The sequence below is a fragment of the Anabrus simplex genome, chromosome 10 (assembly GCF_040414725.1).
Source record: "Anabrus simplex isolate iqAnaSimp1 chromosome 10, ASM4041472v1, whole genome shotgun sequence".
In the NCBI taxonomy this organism is placed as follows: Eukaryota; Metazoa; Arthropoda; class Insecta; order Orthoptera; family Tettigoniidae; genus Anabrus; species Anabrus simplex.
The window spans coordinates 34,808,828-34,826,644 of record NC_090274.1 but is presented as its reverse complement, the minus strand read 5'-3'; the positions used below and the strand labels follow the sequence as shown (position 1 = coordinate 34,826,644).

At 37.4% G+C, this 17,817-nt stretch overlaps 1 protein-coding gene across 2 annotated transcripts in view; it reads right to left on the bottom strand.

Moving 5' to 3' along the window:
• Positions 1–1,545: 1,545 nt before the first annotated feature.
• Positions 1,546–17,817, bottom strand: part of Naprt (nicotinate phosphoribosyltransferase) — a 150,934-nt gene continuing 134,662 nt past the window's right edge. For both annotated transcript variants that reach the window (XM_067154931.2, XM_067154932.2), the window contains exons 11-13: positions 12,571–12,707; positions 9,892–10,020; positions 1,546–3,786 (exon numbers count right to left, since the gene is read on the bottom strand). In XM_067154931.2, coding sequence (XP_067011032.2) covers positions 3,709–3,786; positions 9,892–10,020; positions 12,571–12,707 — 344 coding nt within the window. In that variant the 3' untranslated portion in view covers positions 1,546–3,708. The remainder of the gene's footprint in view (positions 3,787–9,891; positions 10,021–12,570; positions 12,708–17,817) is intronic.

Sequence of the window (17,817 nt, the reverse complement as noted above, 5' to 3'; positions counted from 1 at the left end):
TGCTAGATGGAAATATATACATGTTATTAATTTATATTTCACATACAATCTATTCTTAAAAAATTCTCACATATTACAACTCAAGTTGCATAAAATCAAGTTCTAAGAACTTTTAAGTACATTAGGGAGAAAATTTGTTAGTGAACAGTAACAGGACACTATTATTGCTTTAACTTTAAATAAGCCAACTAATTTCAACATTTAAAGAAGATTCTTTGTTCTATCACGGGTCGTATGGAATCTTAAACTCATTTACTTTGATAATGAGGCAGGCCTGCCCATCTTCCATGGCCAATTCAGAATATGGGTTAACTACACCCGCAAGTAATTCCATTGTTGAGGTTTCTGTGAATAACTGAGAATGTGGCTGTCCTACCTTCATGTTTGTTACTGCCTTTACCATTATCTTCTGTTAACTGCAAGTCTTAGAATTAACAGCTATATTCCCTTAGTTCATAAAACTTTCAGTTCACTATGGCCACATTCAGAGTCTGCTTCAACGTGTTTTAGATAGTGGATCATAAGTAAGAAGAGTGCACTGATGGTAATGATATAACTGAGGATTACAAAAGATGCAATAGATTACAGTTGATTTAGCACAGTCATAATAACAAAATGGAAAAAAGGTTGCAGACGGAAACAGTCCACTTGTTCGTTCATTCATTCACTCACCGGAAACTGAAAGTGCCTGAAATGCTATCAGTTATGTGCACAAAACAATTACGCTAGGAAAAAATTGTCTGACCTCAACAGAGAAAGAAGAGGTTGACAATGTTGGGCAGTCTGACACTAATAAGGATGAGATAAAAGCATATTTAGCTCTCTGTATTCTAATACCACAGGTTTCATATCCCCGTATTCAATTGGACAGGAGCAAAGATATAAACGCCATGTATTGCAGTTTATTCCACCAAATCCTAATTCAGAGTCATTACTGGTGAGTTGTGTGCTATATTAAAAAATCAGCAGGAATATATTTCTACTGTGTGAGGATCTGTTGTAGGTTTTCTTATAATGTGTGCAGGGCAGAGTTCTCAACTTGCGGGTCAGGAGATTTAAATCCGGTTTCAGAGTAAACTCTGACTTTTTAAATAAGAGGCAAATGAGATAACTGGGATATCACAAATATGTATATATCTCGACATAAGTATCAGAAAATGAATAAGAATTGGAACAAAGTATAACAGTATACTATAGTTCTGAACTTCAAGTTGCCCTTCAATCACAACGGTGTGTACCAACTACATACAACTTTCCTATCAAAGCTGGAAGCACTGCTGAAGCAGAAGTGCTGCTCTAATTCCAACAATCCATGTCCTCAAATCTCAATAACCTGTAAGTTTTAGAATTTCATTTTTCTCCAATGCAGAGAAAATTCTTAATTTACATTCTCAATATCTGGTGCAAATTACTGCACATATGTGAATAATCCAGGCATTTCTTTTTTTGTTGAAACCGAAAATGCAGGTACATGCTTCATTCAGGAGCCCCCATAATATCTGAATCCTGTTAAATATGGCTGCAAGTGCAACAAGATCATGTTACTGAAGGTACATGAAATATTGGAGATCACTCTATAGAAAATAATACGATACCAGCAGGAGTTATATTTGTGGCTGGCAGAAAAGCAAAACTAGGCCGAGAAACAAATGGCAATTGCCTTGCATTTTGTAGCCAAAAACAGAAGCTTCTGGACATCAAAAATAGGCTGTGTATCTATGTTAATGAAAAGAGACAATATGCGTATGCAGTTACATGTGAAATATGCCAGTTAAAATCTGTTACCAAAGGTCAAAAAATTCTTCAAGAAATATAGGATCAGGAATTCGCAACATAACTGAGGATGACGCTCTACGAAAAGATCAATTTATTCCATCACCAGTGATGATGATGAATGTGAAGATGAATAAAGACAAAGAAGTATGTAGCTGCAGACTTTAAAATGTTACTGCACATATATTAACACATTTAAAAAAATTTAACTTGAAAGTTTCATATTTGTTATTGTGGAATCTGGTTTGCAACTACAACAGCATTGAAAGATTATGGCACGTTGTTTTAAAACAGGGATGGTATCGTGGATTCGAACATTCTTTTAATGAGTGAAGTGATACTTCTTGTGAATAAAACAAAATTTTAAGGCATTTTAATTTCTTTGTTTTAGAATTGTGCCTGGATTATTTGCATATATGCAGTATTATTAAGAAATGTCAAAAATTAAACTTATTCTTCCTTTTACTCAACTAACATTATTTTTAAAATCAGTGAAATATTTTACATTGTACAAAAGACAAAAATACTCAAAATGATCGATTATAAAGGAGTACTGGAATACCAGTAAAATATATTAAACAAATGCAAAGCATGTACTATTAGTAAGACTTGCCATATAAGAATACACTATGTACACAACTTTTACATTACCATACCAGTGAACGTAAAATGAATGAAAAAATTCTGAAAACAGACTTGTACCATACAGCTATGAGATATTTTGTTTCTATTGATTGAATTTTTTTCAACTGTTTTTGGATTACTTCTGCAAAAGGTAAGAGTGAAAATATATATACTCCTAGAGTTCAATCACAAATATAATTAATACTGTAAATATGGTAATTGTTTTAACTAGTACATGGCCAATGGTAGAAAAATCTACCTTTCCTAAAACTACAATACAGCAAGTTTTCATGTGCACCATTCTGATGTACCTTCACTGTCTTAACCACACTTAGCAAGTAGCTTCGTTTTCAAATATCACCTGATTATCATCTTTTTAAAACTTTAAAAAGTAACAAGGTGGCAGTTTGGAGATAAACAATTTTTTTTACATAAAATATGGATTTTCATGACATTTTTAGGGAATGTCTTCTGTATAACAGAAATGTTATACCCAAAACCCGCTGGAGATTTTGATTGAAAATGTCAATATATTTGATAATACCTGTTCAAAATCATTTATGTTCATTTGTCTGAATATAATTTATATTCAGAGATAAATTGTATTTAAAGGAATGAGAATTTTCATATCCTTACTACATTAAAAAAAAAATCGTTCTATCAAAAATTCCATACAAAGGTTTATCTAATGATACAAACAGAAGTTTGGAAAGCTAAATGGAATATTTCAGGAGAAATCTAGGGAAAAGCAAAACAAAGTCAGATATAATTTTTCCACAGAATCCTTACCTAATGTTTCCAGAATTAAATGTTTTCTCTAAAATGGCCAAAACATCTTTTTTTCCTTTTGAAATCTCCAGACTGTCCCTTTAAGTTATTTGCTAATAGAAAAAAAAAATGAAAGTTAAGTACTTCTTTCTCTTCAAAGAATCTAATTTTAACTAACAATAATATAATTACTCAATACAATTCAGAAAGACTTTAATAATGTATGACCTCCATTAAGAGCAGATGATTTCAACATAATAAATACGCTTTAAAAAATCGCTATAAACTTGCAAAGGATATAATTTATAACAGCATAGCATTTTAAAAAATATATGAATATATACATTTATATATATTTCTAATAACCAGTCAATAAACGGAAGATGAAACTGTAGTAAACACCTTCACCTCCCCTTTCCCGCTGACAATAACAACACCACTGGTTCGTGAGCGAAGCAGCTTGTGTCGCTGGACAATTTACAGGCTCAGTGGATAAGGACCGCCTGCCCGTTGGTGTGGCCCAACTCTCTTGGAGTATAACTTTCAGGAGAGTTCTCCGATCGGTGCATTTTGCAGCCACAGCTCGTGAATGAAACTGTACAGGTCTACGCTCACAGACACCTGCAAAATAACATTCTGTATATAACTATATATAAACAATTAGTAAGTCTTTATGAACTCCTGCAACATAGTGATTGGGCTTACAAAAATCCAAAATCCATCTTTTGCTAGGAGCCCCTTTATGGCACACAGTGTACATTTTGAAATCACATTTATATTCTTAATAGTTTTCTACTGTCTCTGTATTCCCATTACCTCTCTGGCTGGTTCTACGTACACGTACACACATATGCTCATTGTTAACCCATTGGGCCCGAGCCATGGAACCGTTCCGTACTTCGCCTCGGTGCACCAAATGCTGGACCACGGAACTGTTCCGTTGTCTCATTTTACTACGTAATTCAACTTTTGCTCAAGAGATGGCAGAGTGAGTTGCACTTGTGATATGAATAGGGACTCTTTCTTTGCAATGTTATATGTGTTTAGTCCTCAGCCCAGAGGCTGGTTGGATCCTCAACAGTTCCACCATCAGCTGTCATAGATGGCCTAGGCATCACTGAAGAGGCATACTAGGGAAATGAGGAGTGAGGTAGTTTCCCGTTGCATTCCTCCAATGTTATATGCTATGTTATATGATATGTTATATCGATAGTGTGCTTGGTAATATTAGTTTGAAGTGGGCTATCTCTAGATTTTGAGATTCGCTTGTGAACAACATGGCTACCCGTATAGAACTGATATTTACCGATATATAACCCCTTTTAGGAAGTAATGATCAATAGGAATGTAATTTTTCAGTGAAATTAGTAGTAACATTAGTAATAGTGTGAGCAACGCTCCTCAAGAACAAAGAGATCTGGAAATCGAAGAGGAAGTGAAAAGAGAAGACTGTGTTACAGCTCAGCAGGCGGACTGAGCACGGTCCCATGATGTTAATAAAATAAAATGTTTTACTGTATTCCTAGTTTCACAGTTTGTGGTTTGAAAGCCTTTTGTTTTCATGTATATTTAAATCTTTAATGGTCTTGTAAGTAAGACATTTCACATTATATGAAGCGACACTATATTTCCTCCAAAAAAATCCCAGCGCCAATGCAGTTTCAATCCAACAAATATGCAGGGCTCAATGGGTTAATAGCCACTGTGGTAGTCCAGTGTACACGTGCACAATCTGCACAGCACTAGACAAAAACAGCATCTTTACAAACAATGAAAATCACTGCGAATCTGTATTGAAAGTAATCTTATGATAAAAGAAAGACTACTGCCAGTATTTCAAAAACCTCTCACACAACAAGACAACAGTCCAACAATATTAAAGGTAAGCGTTAACACCACAAACTCAAAATTTATGCGTAAATCCTCCTCTCGTTTTCTTCCATTTTTTTCAACCTAATTAATTATGGATTTCTCCTTCCTTTCAGAGCTTGTATACATTGGACACCTGAACATTAACAACAGAAGGACACCATTAACATAGAATATTGTTCAACAGAAGAAGATAATCAACGACACTTCAGCAGACCTCATCAAGTTGTCAATTAACTATCCAACATAGGTTCTCGAGCAGAATTACGACATGAAAGCAACGTCTTTCTGTGCTAGGCACACTATCAACACAGAACATTGCTCAATGGAGGAAGATGGTCTAGTAACATTTCAACAGCCTCATTAAGTTGTTCTCTAACAAATTGTTCAACACAGGTGCTGAAGTAGAACTACGACATAAATATAACGTCTTTCAGGGCTAGTTACAAACTAAAAAATTAGAACTTATTCGCTACTTTTGAGTAAGACTATATCAAGGACGCATGGCAAGGTCCAATATTATGAAAAATGGCACAGTGTTGGAATGCAATTCCTATTCATTTTGTTTATAATCATTTGCATTGTTCTATACTCACTTTCATCATTTATTATTTACAAATTTTACACCCACATTGGAGCACTGAAATCAATACATTTGAGTTAATTTCTTCTTTTTCTTCTCCCAGAACTTTCTCATCCTCTCCAACCTGTGTCCGATATAGTGTATTGTTTCCATTCAACTGTTTTTTGTTTGAGACTTATGCTTTTGTTGTTTAAAATCCTCTTATCTTTTCTGTCTTTGATTTGTTGCTGAGTTATACCCAATTTTCCCAAATCATCCTGAACTTTTTTGAACCAATTATTATTGATTTTATTCTTTTCAAAAAATAATCAAATAGTTGTTTCAATATCCTGGTGCCTGGTAATCTTGATATTTGACAGAAAAAGGAAATTCTTCTTTTACGCATTGTAGATATTATTGATTCACATTCACGATAGACAATGTTGTCAGGCAACAATCTCTACTGTCCATCAACTTGGTGTTTTTTATTAATAATTGTTCTAAGAATTCTTCTATCAGTTTTCTGTAATTTGTCTGTTGTAGATTTTACATTTAATTTGAATAAAGTTTCAATAGCGTACGTTGCCTCTGGTTTAACTATGGAATTATAGTGTTTCAGCTTAGCATTTATCGAAAGAGATTTTTTTAATTTTTATAGGTTGGCCAGGTAAGTCTTTGTGCTTGTTTAAATTTAGTTGTTCTGTGTTCTATTGCTTCTTTTTCATTTGTGTTCCATGTTATTATTTCCCCAAAATATTTGAATTTCTGAACAATTTTAATCTCTTTATTACTGTTCAGTTCAATAACTGGAAAATCAACTTTAAAAGTTGGCATCATTTCTGTTTTTTCAAATGAAATTTGTAATCCCATTTTTTTTGCTATAATTTCTAGTTGTTCAATTTGAAATTTAGCCTCTTCTATTGTATTTGCAAGTAATGCTAAATCGTCCGCAAAAGCAAGGCAGTCGAGTTTGACATTTCTATCCGATCTTGATAGTTGGTTGGCATTTCTTGTTCCATTCACGCATAACCTTCTCCAATGCACAATTAAAGAACAATGGTGAAAGTCCGTCTCCTTGTCGAAGTCCAGTTCTTATGGTGAATGATTCTGATAATTCACCTCTAAATTTAACTTTTGCCTTTGTATTTTTAAAAGTCATACTAATGAGGTCAACAAGTTTTTGGTGTAAGCCAAATTCTTTAAGGCTTTTTTAATAATGATTCACGATGAATACTGTCGTATGCTTTTTTTAAATCTACAGGCGTTTCATTTATCACCAGTTCATACTACCATCATTTTGTACAATATTTTTAAACTTTCATTCATATTCAACATTGACCATGGCTCAAGGCCATCAATATCGTTAATTTTTCAGTTGTACCTAAATCAAGTTACTCATATAATGACTGCTTTTTAAGTGAAGTTTACTTAATGCATTCAATTTTGTAGTAGATTTAAGATCATTTTTAACCAGGTACCTAACATGGTTTGAGGTAATGATACGGCTGATGATGCCCCATAGAAAAGGGCGAAACATGTCCCAATTCTTATTTTAACGAGGATTTAACTCTAACATATTGAGATGTATTGAATAGGTGGAAGAGAAATAAATTTCTTACTTTTATCATAAAAACAACATCTGTCTTAGCACGAATTGAAATTTCATATGTACAAGAACCTCATCTATCCGGATTAGGGGCTGCCTGGCCGAGGCGGTAAAGGCGTGCTCGGTTCGCCCGGAAGGACGTGGGTTCGAATCCCCGTCAGGAAGTCGTAAAATTTAAGAAACAAGATTTCCACTTCCGGAGGTGCATATGGCCCTGAGGTTCACTCTGCCTACACCAAAAATGAGTACCAGGTTAATTCCTGGGGGCTAAGGCGGCCGGGCATAGAACTAACCACTCTACCCCAACATGTGCCGAGTTTAACAATGGTGGAAGCCTTTACTTTCCACTCCTCCAAGGGCCTTCATGGCCTGTACGGAGGTGACTTTGCTTGCATCTATCCAGATTAAGCAGGACGGGAACTGATCTGGATTAACTAAAATCCGGATAATCTGTAAAAAATAAAAAACAAATACAGTACATGTTATATATTAACATAAGTTGTACAGCAGGCCTAATACCTTCTTCCAATTGTACAAAAAAATATAAGAATTTTTTTTTTACATTTATGACTCTTTTATGCGCTAAGATAATGAGTGAGATTTTCTGTTTTTTGTATAACGATTGTGCGCAACACTGTCACGAAGACGTTTTACTAACATCAGTTCTGCCAGTGTGGTTTCAGTCTGGGATTTTAATAGGCCATCAATTTGTCCAGCTGCATTGTTGCATCTCCAGGAGTCATTGTTTCTTCTGATGGAGGGCCGGTTTCATTTTCAAATTCACCATCACTCTTGTCATTACCTGCCGAGGAACAAGACGCAATAATTTATTCATCTGTCATTACGCCGTAGCCTGAATTACAGCCATTTTTCAATCAGTCATTTACGTTGTTCACTTCTACGCCCGAGCATCCAGGAATGTGTGCAAATGTGTCAAGGAACTCGGAAGAGTCCACGGTTTCCCATTCTCAATTTCAGGCGAATGCCGGGACGGTACCTTTGATAGATCGTGGCTGACTTACTTCCAATTCCTGTCCTTAACTTTCCTTGGAAAAGACATTCAAGAAGAATCAAACCCGTAAAAAAATACTGTACGAGTAAAATCAAATTTATTATTTTTGATCCGGATAAACCGGAGATTCGGATTAACGAGTGCCAGATAAACAAGGTTCTTGTGTACCGATGAGTTCTAGAAACGTACATCTTCCTGACCATCTATATTTCACAACAAAATCTTTCATAAGCTTGTCGCTTTACACATTATTGAAGTGAGGAATAATTTGTCTCATATCCTCTGTTGGCACAAAAATTCTAGGCACCTAGAGTATGACTGTTCTCTGTGCTAAGAATTAAACTTCTTATATATGATGTAGTGTCCGCCTCTGTGGTGTAGTGGTTAGCGTGATTAGCTGCCACCCCCGGAGGTCCGGGTTCGATTCCCGGCTCTGCCACGAAATTTGAAAAGTGGTACGAGGGCTGGAACGGGGTCCACTCAGCCTCGGGAGGTCAACTGAGTAGAGGTGGGTTCGATTCCCACCTCAGCCATCCTGGAAGTGGTTTTCCGTGGTTTCCCACTTCTCCTCCAGGCAAATGCCGGGATGGTACCTAACTTAAGGCCACGGCCGCTTCCTTCCCTCTTCCTTGTCTTTCCCTTCCAATCTTCCCCATCCCCCGCAAGGCCCCTGTTCAGCATAGCAGGTGAGGCCGCCTGGGCGAGGTACTGGTAATTCTCTCCAGTTGTATCCCCCGACCAAGAGTCTGAAGCTCCAGGACACTGCCCTTGAGGCGGTAGAGGTGGTATCCCTCGGTGAGTCCGAGGGAAAAACCAAACCTGGAGGGTAAACAGAGATGCTAATAAAATAAAATGTTTTACTGTATTCCTTGTTCCGCAGTTTGTGGTATGAAAGCCTTTTGTTTTCATGTATATTTAAATCTTTAATGGTCTTGTAAGTAAGAAATTTCTCACGACATGAATCGACACTATATTTCCTCCAAAATAATCCCAGCGCCAATGCAGTTTCAATCCAACAAATACACAGGGCTCAATGGGTTAAGAAAATCTGATGTACAAAGTGATCTAATAAACTAATAACTGCATGGTATTTGTGCTCCCAGCAAATGTTTCTCACCACATACATATAGTGGCATTGTATGGAAGTGAAACATGGACGATAACTAGTTCAGAAAGAAAGAGAACAGAAGCTTTTGAAATGTGGTGTTACAGAAGAATGCTGAAGGTGAGATGGATAGATCGAATCACGAATGAAGAGAACTGAATTGAATTGGTGAGAGATCGATTTGGCTAAATTTCACAAGAAGAGACAGAATAATAGGACACATCTTAAGACACCCAGGACTTGTGCAGTTGGTTTTTGAAGGAAGTGTAGGTGGTAAGAACAGTAGGGGTAGACCAAGGTTTGAATATGACAAGCAGATTAGAGCAGATGTAGGATGCAGTAGTTACGTAGAAATGAAAACGTTAGCACAGGATAGGGTGGCATGGAGCGCTGCATCAAACCAGTATAGGGACTGATGACTCAAACAACATATAGAGTGGAACAACACAGCAATTTCCTAGAGATGTTGAAAGTGCCCAGATTCCACCATAGTTTGAACCAGCATATTCTTGTCCTTGTGGATCTGAAGTTGTTGTTTATAATGACTGTACAATTATATAATATGAACCTACCTTGTAAGGAGTTGGGTTGAGATTGCGTTTGATGTCTGGTCTCAGAGTCTCCAAGGAAGACTCTACCCTCTTTCGGACATCCGTCAAGGATGGAAGGGGTTCGAGCAAATGACCATTCTTCCAATACACCTGCAGAGAAACAAATGTCACATGTTATACAGACCGATTACAACTGAAGGCACGATCAGAAAAACTGGCTAACTCTAAAAATAAATGTTTTAGAGACAAATGCAGCTAACACTCTTCTGTAAAGAAAACAACTTTATTATTAAATTGGCCTAAGCCCAAACTATCATACTACGTTATAAACCGCAAGTACAATTTCTTGAGTTCCTTAAAATACTATTCCTGTCAATGTCAAGAACGAGCTAACAAACTGCATGCTTCCACCTCTGTAGCATATTAGCAGACAACTTTCTGTCTACTTTGAAGGCCATCAACTCGAGTACAACACCCACCCTAAGTACCTTGGGTTAACTCTGGATAGAACACACTCCTCCTACAAGAGGAATCTGGAAAATACTGCAGCCAAATTAAGAACCAGAAACAATATCCTCTATAAGTTATGTGGCATTACCAGAGGTTCCACCGCCAACACACTATGCATCTCTGCACTTGGACTGATCTATTCAGTGGCACAATATGGTTCTCGTGTCTGGCTATACAGCGCTCACACAAGAAAAGTTGACACTCAGCTAACCAGCACAATGTGAATTATCAGTGGAATAACACCCACTTTCTGATTATCTGTCTTCAGTCACATACCTCCTCCAGATCTTCAGCATAAGAACGCTCTTTTTCGCGATGCACATGTCCAACAATTTCCTGGTGAAATGCCACCTTCATGAGCACCAATTCGCGTAATTGTAAACAAATTTGAAACTACCAGGTTAGTGCTCATTAAAAAAAACACACACACACACACAGGGGTTTCAGTTTCTTCTGCACACAGAGCTACAAAGCTGTTACACATCAAACCATACAGGTTTTCTCAGGCCCATTGTTTAACCCTTTGGCCTACCATTACTTGTGAAAGGAAATATTCCCTTACATACCATTTATTTTTCAGTCACTTTAACATAAATATGACATACATAAGAATAAGAATACACAGAGAAAAGTGAGCTTTTAGTTCGTCTATAGTTAACAGGAAACCAATGTTTTTGTTCGTAAGTATTACTGGTTTCAAAGGAAGCAGATAAATTAGCAAGAAATGTAGAGGCATGGGCATCGGTTTCCTTTGTAACATGATCCCAGAACTGTGGGGTTAGAAATTCATTCACTACGTCCTTTTCTTTTGGATTATTCCCCAACCTCCTCCTCACTATAGAGTGAATTTCAGAAACTGGTTTGCATGTTACAGAAACAGGCTTATTGTCAACAAGATCCCAATTCCAAGTATCATTACTAGAGTTCTCACCTGCTCTTGTTGCATTCTGGTTTTGTCCCGTAGTTTCGATTGGCACTGTTACCTCGGAACTGAAATTGGAATCACTTTCATCACTGTCAGTTGAAGAAAAAGAATTTTTACTCTCCAGTGAATCATTGTCAGTTGAAGAAAAAGAATTTTTACTCTCCAGTGAATCATTTCCATTTTCAACATCACTATTTTCAAGCCAGTTACGAATAGCTTTATCCATGCCGTGCTTGGATGCCGCCATGATTGTTCACAACTAGCGGCAAACTGAGGTGCTTTTTATTTTCCGTATTTCAGCTCAGAGTTACCATTTACAGAGGGAAAATAGCTTCAGGTATCATCTTAGATCTATTGGGTAGGCTGCAAAATGAACAGAATAAATCTCTCTGACCAGCTAACCGTGATAATGCTAGTTGCTTAATATCGCACCGACACAGATAGGTCTTATGGCGGCGATGGGACAGGGAAGGACTAGGAGTGGGAAGGAAGCGGCCGTGGTCTTAATTAAGGTACAGCCCCAACATTTGCCTGGTGTGAAAATGGGAAACCACGGAAAACCATTTTCAGGGCTGCTGACAGTGGGGTTCAAACCTCCTATCTGCCGAATAGTGGATACTGGCCGCACTTAAGTGACTGCAGCTATCGAGCTCGGTACCCCCCCGCGATAATGAACTTAAATGATCCGTGCACCAGGACGGAAGTGTCCGTCAAAGTACATTACCACCTTACGAACGCAGGACGGAAGGTTCCGTCAAAGTATGGCAATGGGTTAAAACCTGCTGAACCAGGCACAAGAGTCAGATATTGTGAGTGGTATCTAGCATCATTGAATGATCGTTTATACAACCCACAGCTCTTTTTCTTTTTGAATGAGGCCTGGTTTCATCTTAATGGCCGTGTGAACCGTCGTAACTCTCGCTACTGGTGTGCAGAAAATCCTGGTGGTGTTTACGAAGTCCATCATTATGAAGGATGACACTTCCAGCATCTTTTATAAGGTAAGATTTCATATAAGATTGTGTACACGCTTAAAAGACATGACGTAAGTTGGGCTGAGGCAGCTGCTGTAGCGCAGAGTACAATCACTGTATTTATATGAGAGGTCCTGTATATTGGTATTGATATATAACACAGAACTTAACAGAAAGTCATAAATTAGTTAAGCAGAGGGCAAGAATAGAACCTTTTAACTGATACATGTGGTGCCAACTTGAGAAAAAAGTGGACTGAAGTCTAACAGCAAGACAGGATGTTTATTTCACCTTATACAGGGCTTCCACCCTCGTAGGAGTGACATACGCCCTCTTAGACTCTTCAAATGGGTGTCTGCACAGCACTTTCTCACCGGCTTGAGGAGGCTTCTCTATGGAGCGCTTTAGGATGTCTATCAGAGCATGGCCTAGAGAAAGAAGAAAAAAAAAAAAAAACAATTACCATTAAATACTAAATTCTACTCATCAAATTAACAGAATATCATCAACAATAAACATAACATTGAAATTATACAGAATTAACAGGAGACCCTGTAGAAGGAAGCATCAAGGCAGTGTAAGGTGGTGATGAATAAGATGTATTTTTGCCCTGTACAAACAAGGCATGTGATTCTGTCGATAGCGATTTGTCTAGAAGTAAGTATAAATAACCACCAAATCGATACTTTATTAATGCCTCAGGCAAATTGAATAAAATTAAAACTTATTCTTTAAGGAAATATATATCTGTGCTTACTTTTTGCAAGTTTCATCTTCAGATTAAGATAGATGTTCGTAATGTTTCCTGCTTGGTTAGCATTCGTATTACAAGTTGTCCATTTCATGACCGTATCGATGTTTAATCAAGAAGTAATACGAATGCTAACCAAGCAGGAAACATTACGAACATCTATCTTAATCTGAAGATGAAACTTGCAAAAGTAAGCACAGATATATATTTCCTTAAAGAATAAGTTTTAATTTTATTCAATTTGCCTGAGGCATTAATAAAGTATCGATTAGGTGGTTATTTATACTTACTTCTTGATTAAACATCGATACGGTCATGAAATGGACAACTTGTAAAGCGATTTGTCTGTCGGATAGAGATGTGAAGCCTTGAGCAAGTTTTCGAAGTGTCTGATCTTTCCCATTTTTTCCCCTCTGATTAGTGTAATAAAGGATGGTTGCCTAGTTGTACTTCCTCTTAAAACAATAATCACCACCACCTCCTTTGTTTCACATATCTCGTCATTCATCTCATCTCATCTCATCAACTCCTCTGATGAGGCCAACGTCAAGAACGGCATCCAGTCATAAAAATTCGCTACAAAGATTCTTCTCACTTCATACCCAACACCGTAGAGAAACGGCACAAGAGTTGGACATACATTGCACTCTGATATATACGACAAAAGAACTGAACACTAACAAAAAGACAGGAGAGAGAACTCTAAATTAGGAAGTACAGGGAGTTCAGTTTTAAAGACATCACACTTCTGTTCACAGGCCACAGTAATCGCCGAGTAGTGAGTACCATATGGCTTGCGTCAAGCCTGGGGCCTATACCACAAACAAACTTTGTAACTTTTCACATTTCAGATTTAACTTGCAAAGTTTTCACTTTTCAAGCCTATTATGTTCCTCCATTGGTACAGAAATGCAAAGAGCAAAGAAATGAAGTGAAAAATTTTCACAAATTTTGCAAAAGAGACGATTCCCTTTTCTTCTGTTAATTAACAAGTATGTACACTACTTTCTTGGCGTAGAATTTGGTTTAATGATATAAACATGTTACGATGTGAGCTTTTGTTATCAAGTGAGGACGGTGATGAAGAATCTAACAAGAGAACTTTCAAAGACAGGATTAATTTTCATAACCTCACTTAGACGGAATTTCGCAAGTGTTTTCGTATCACCCCAACACAGGCTGACTGTATTCTTGAAATGATTGGTCATTTATTGAAACATGCAACAAAAAGAAGTCAATCCCTTTGTGAAAAAGAACAAATTCTTATATACTTACATTGGTTAGGAAATGGTGCCCAGCTGCACAGTGTATCAGCAATGCATGGGACATCAAAATCAATTATTTGCAGAACTGTTACCAAAGTCATAGATGTTATAGTGGATGTAATATTTCCTGATAATCCACATAATATAGCGACAGTATTTCTAACGAAGGGTGAATTTCCTTCTGTGTGTGGATGTATTGACGGTACTCGCGTTAATATTGATGCTTGTCATCATTTGAGAGGTTATTTTAAAAGTTGCCAAAAAGGATGTCCCGTTTCTCCTCGACAACGTCCAACACAGCCAGCTTCTTGTAATCATCTTTCTTTCCCATGATCAAAATTTTAAATCCACCAGTACCACAATTACACTGTCAAGTTCGCTGCAAAAATTAAAACATTAAAAACATGGAGTATTATACAGTTTGCCCATGGAATAAACTTGATCGGATCACTCATTCGCAAAGACTTTTCACTTTGCGAAGAAATTGAAAAGTAAAACTGAGATCGTGGTGGAACAGAAAGAATTGAAAAGTGCAAAGCTGAAAAATTGCACACAGTTCGTTTGTGGAACAGGCCCCTGGTGTGATAACAAGTGTTGACAGCTGTGGCAGCAACTGCTTAGCTCTGTCCCTCAGTTCGCTAGTAACTACTGGACTTTTAAGACAGATTTCATTGCAAGAATTAAGATTTTGCAATTGGCGAATGAATAGTGTCCAGCTTCACAGTCTAGGGTGTGTGTGTGCCTGCCTCAACTCGAGACCCCGGGCTCAATACTGGCAAGATCAGGGATTTTTACTTGGTCCTGAAGCTCGTGATGGTTAGGTACAATACAGCGCGGATAATATTTCTGATAAGAATGTTATTTGCACAACAACAACAACAAGAAAGAGAATAATAATAATAATAATAATAAGAAGAAGAAGAAGCCAGTTAAAAGGTGCCTTCGAAAATTCCATAGGCTGTTTCCCGGTTCTACAGCACAATCAAAACGTTATGTGCATCAACTCGTTTGCAAGTGGTATAGTACTGGTTCCGTAACTAATAAGAAAAACCAGCGAAGGGGAACAGCTCTCACACAGGAGAGGTTAGAAGATATAAAGGCGACGGCCCGTATGGCGTTTAACTCTATGCAACGGCTGCAGGAAGGGTTCGATAATGATCAGATCAACAGTAAAGACCTATGTCCCCTCGTTTGCCTGATTTAATCACATGAGACTTTTATTTAAGGGGAAATCTCAAAGGGGAAGTCTATAGGAATAGTTCTCGAACTGCAGAAGAATTAAAAATTGAAATTACAAACACTGTGAGTTCCATCAGTCTCCATGAAGTGAGTTTTGAAATCTCATAAGATGTGAAGCTTGCATTGCAGCTCAAGGAGATCTCTTTCAACATTTTCTGTAAATACTGGCGGAGTTCAGTTTCATTTATTTATTTGTCCTGCGCATGTATATAGCTGGTGAATTTAGATTCATTTCGTTTCTATAGGCGTAATCATTTCACTTCTTTGAGGCGACTACGTCTGCAAGCTGTCACCATTTCTCCGTGCTCCTATGCCTCGGTACACCACTATGCAGTCTTAAAATATACTCCCTATATAACGGGAAAGACAGCAAAGGTCAGAGTAAGAAATGAGGATGTCATGAAGGAAACTGGAGCAGGAAAGCTCTTCAACAGAATGGTGAGAAGTAAACAAGAGATGGTTCGGATATGTTAAGAGGATGGGAGAAGGAAGGAAAATAAAGTAGATGACAGAGGTTATGATGGAAGGACAAATGGTACACCCAGACTAAGTTAGCCAGACTCGATCGAGAACAGTACAATAAGGAACCTAGACTGGAAAACACAACTTATATAGAAACCATGTATCACCAAGTAAATAAAAACTGCAAATCAAATTAAAACTACACACATAACTGACTACCAACTGAAAAAAATTAAGCATATGAGATAATTTATCAAAGTGTAGTAGTTATAAAAATAATTCATGTATACCTTTTGTAATGAAGTAAACAGTTCAGCTTCACACTTACATAAGTTTATTTAGACTTGACTGTCAAGTCTTTTTAACACGTTGAGTGCCAGACCGATTTTCATAAGCTTGCCGTCTAGTGCCGTGAGCTAATAACATCGAGTTACTCCCTGGTGCCAAAACGTTCACAGGCTTAACCAAGCAAATGATCGCTGATATAAGGATGTATTTATGATATATTAGGTTAACTAATTATGTATATTAGGTAAAATATTGCGACCCCATATGGGGTCATATTGGTCATTACGAACTGTACATGTACATGCGCCCCCATATGGGGTCGCACTTATACAGTAGTTACTGGCCCGACGCTCGGTCATACTTACATTTTTCTTTGCGGGGACGCGTTATATGCTGTTGATTATGACAAATATGTTATCTTGTTCATACTGGAGCCATTAAAAAGTACGATCTCCGATTTAAGGTCAGGAAATGTTTGTAAATGACGATGACGAGGAAGTTTTCGTATAGAATATAGTTATATGAAGTAGTGAAAATCATGTGAATTTGGTAAATTAGGATGTAACAGAACAATATTATAAGAAGAATTAGTAGTTACGGAATATTGAATAAGTATACATTTTTTTGTATAACTTTCAATTTGAGTAAGAGAAGCTGGCAGCATTGGTTGTGCACATGGGAAACCAGTGACTATATCGTAGAAGACGGTCATAATTGTTGTAACAGCTGGCTTGGAAACCTGGAGTACAGTGGGGAAGTGTGTGCTGAAGACTGTAATTCATGAATGTGGTTGAACGTGCGAGATCGATATTTGCTGTATACTGGGTTCAAAATCACTGTAACTATATACTTTGTCTACATCATCATTGTCCGACATGTTCGATATATCGTCCAGAAAGTCTGCACTAAGTCTTTTACTGCTCGATTTACTCGTAACAACTTAAAAAAGAAAAGGAAACTCACAGCACTGCACACTTACATAAACAACCCGTGCGTGAGATAGACAATGACTTTGTCACCCTACAAAGCACTCTTGACGTACCCATATGGGGTCGCGCCAAAACAGGAATTGAGAAATGAAAGGTGGACTATGCACGTACTTTAAATAGACGACCAGCAGATGGCAGGAAGAGACTTTACACATCTTCGAAACACATACTTACTGCGCACCCAAATGGGTTCGCACAGTTCTCGATTTAGAACGAACGTACGACCCCATATGGGGACGTGAAGTTCAAAAACTTGGCTACTCTCACGTACCCATATGGGGTCGTACGGCACTCAACGTGTTAAAACTCTTACACTATGGGTCAGCGGGGCTTTAAAATAGGACACAAACCACAAAATGGATCCGTTAGAATAAATAAAAAGCACAAATAAATATATATATATAATGAACCTCCACCTAAAAACATCTAATGAACTCACAACCTTCCATGCATTATTAAGTATAAAATAAAATGAATCTCAACATATTGTTGGTAACAAATTTAATGATCAGAACCTGGTTGAGGATAGCACTCAAATTTAAAA